The sequence below is a fragment of the Amphimedon queenslandica genome, unplaced genomic scaffold (genome assembly GCF_000090795.2).
Source record: "Amphimedon queenslandica unplaced genomic scaffold, v1.1 AMPQUscaffold_13513, whole genome shotgun sequence".
Lineage (NCBI taxonomy): Eukaryota > Metazoa > Porifera > Demospongiae > Haplosclerida > Niphatidae > Amphimedon > Amphimedon queenslandica.
The window spans coordinates 400,519-402,558 of NW_003546251.1; the positions used below are offsets into that span (position 1 = coordinate 400,519).

Consider the following 2,040-nt stretch of genomic DNA (forward strand, 5'->3'; position numbering starts at 1 on the left):
ACTACACAGGACCACTTGTCACAGGCTACAGCAATAATGTATTTACATTTCACAATATACCAGATGGACAGAAGCTCGAACTAAGATCAGAATATGGCTTTGAGATTGGATGTACTTCTGGTTCCAATGCTAACTGGCTTCCTGGCAATGCTAAAGAAGTCCAAGGGACTGATGGCATAATGGTCAGCTTTCCCTCTTGTCCTACTGGATACACTGCAACTGCTGTGAGGTACAGTTGGATGGAAGATCCCTGTCCATATCTCAAGTGTGCTGTTTATTGTGATGGGCTACCATCACCTCCTTTTGTTATTCAACTATAAAAATGTGGCTGCTGCTTTATCTTTGCTTTAAAATTATTTAATCTAATGGCTACCTTTTATAGATACTGTTGCTGATTGTAAAGCTATAAACATGGCTTGCATTCCTTATATGCAAATTGTATGAATTTAGATTTTTTATTGTTATCAAAAAATGAATAAAGATATAAAGCATATCAGCAAAATGCAGCAGTCAGCTTCTTTCTCTGTTACAGCACAGCAGGCACAAGTCAAACACGTTCATGAATAGGAATAATGTATGGAGGAGATGGAAAGAGGTAATCGCTTCCGCTGTAGATGGCACATTTTTTGAAGACACAAGGATCCTGTCTCCAGGCATAACGTATCTCCTCTCCAACAGCATCCCCAGCAGGACAGCGTGGAAATGACACAGTGACATAGTCATTCATTACAGTATCCAGTGTGCCCTCTATCCACGAAACAGTATTTCCGGTTCTCTCCTTGCAGGACAATTCAAAGCCATACTTTGAGAAACTGTATAGCTTGTCCTCCACGTTCCTGTACATGATTTTAGCTGATATTGTCTCCCTTAGGTCAGTAATGGTTGCAGAGACTGGTAGAGGACCAGTATAGTAGAGAGAAGTGTCTCCATAGGCAATGGCTCTGCCTGCTCTGCTTAATCTTATTGCAACATCTTGCTTATCTCTTGGATGAACGCTTCCATGAGGTGATGTTGGATCACCAAGATCCATAGCTACAGCCATGAAGACATTTGGTAGGAGATCATTTGGAACAATGCCGTGACCTCCGGTCAGTGACCACCTGATCCCTGGGAAAAACCCAGCTGATTTATTACCCTCAGTCCCTTCTGCAGCTAACTGTATTTGTAATATACATTCATGTATAAATACTGTAGAAATTAAAGTCTTCTGCTTACTTGTACAAAACCAAATGGGAAATCTATTTTCGTTTGTTTATCTGTTCCTTCGTACCACTTCAGTCTCCAATCTTTGATCATCTCAGAAAAATAACAACGATACAAGGCATCTTCTTCATCTATCAGTCATTATAATAATAATAGTAATGATAATGTTACTCATTTTGTGTGGAATAATAAACCTGATCTTGCATTGGCTTCTCCTTGATACCAAATAGCTCCATATATTGGGAACCTGACAAAAGGATGGATCATTGCATTCCACAAGTTTGAAGGATAAAGACCAGCTCTCGCTTCATTACTAGTTTGCCTGATAATCATAAATTAGTTAAAATTATGCATAAAATTAATGCCTGCATACTTGCACTTTCCAAGAGCATCATGAGAAGACCATTTATCAATTGATGTTCCACCCCAATCTGATGATATAAGACCAATTGGAACTTTATATGTATCATAGAGATCACGGCCGTATAGAGTACATTATCAATGATCGTACACCATCAATTTTCGGACACTTGTTTTAGGAAAACTATACATTGCCATCTCATGAAACTGCAAAGTATTATAGCAATAGTTATCCGTTATTTGCGTGACAAAACTTGTAGCTCTAGCAAGAGTGCATAGAAAGTTATAAGCTCTCAAAGCGTGGTGTCCGACAATACCAATGATCGGCCAAAATTCTCAATCTTCGGACTGTCATTTCTGAACGGCAGCAAAGGATAGTTTTAGAAGGTCACTATAATAACTTTGTAGGCCTGTCTTTAAACTAACTACCACCATCCGGATCTTTATGATAGCTGTCTTTTTGACAGAGATAATGGC

General features: G+C 39.0%; 2 protein-coding genes across 2 annotated transcripts in view; one reads left to right on the plus strand and one right to left on the minus strand.

Moving 5' to 3' along the window:
• Window positions 1-320, plus strand: part of LOC109586691 (sialate O-acetylesterase-like) — a 3,312-nt gene extending 2,992 nt beyond the window's left edge. The window contains exon 5 of the mRNA XM_020002901.1: window positions 32-320. Within this exon, the coding sequence (XP_019858460.1) occupies window positions 32-320 (289 nt within the window). The remainder of the gene's footprint in view (window positions 1-31) is intronic.
• LOC100634133 (sialate O-acetylesterase-like) lies at window positions 278-1,689 on the minus strand (the record flags this gene model as incomplete). The annotated part of the gene is made up of 4 exons (XM_003383277.2): window positions 278-1,156; window positions 1,216-1,334; window positions 1,398-1,525; window positions 1,577-1,689. Coding segments are annotated over 4 exons (969 nt in total), but the record flags the coding sequence as incomplete, so codon positions are not given.
• Between the last annotated feature and the right edge of the window lie 351 nt (window positions 1,690-2,040).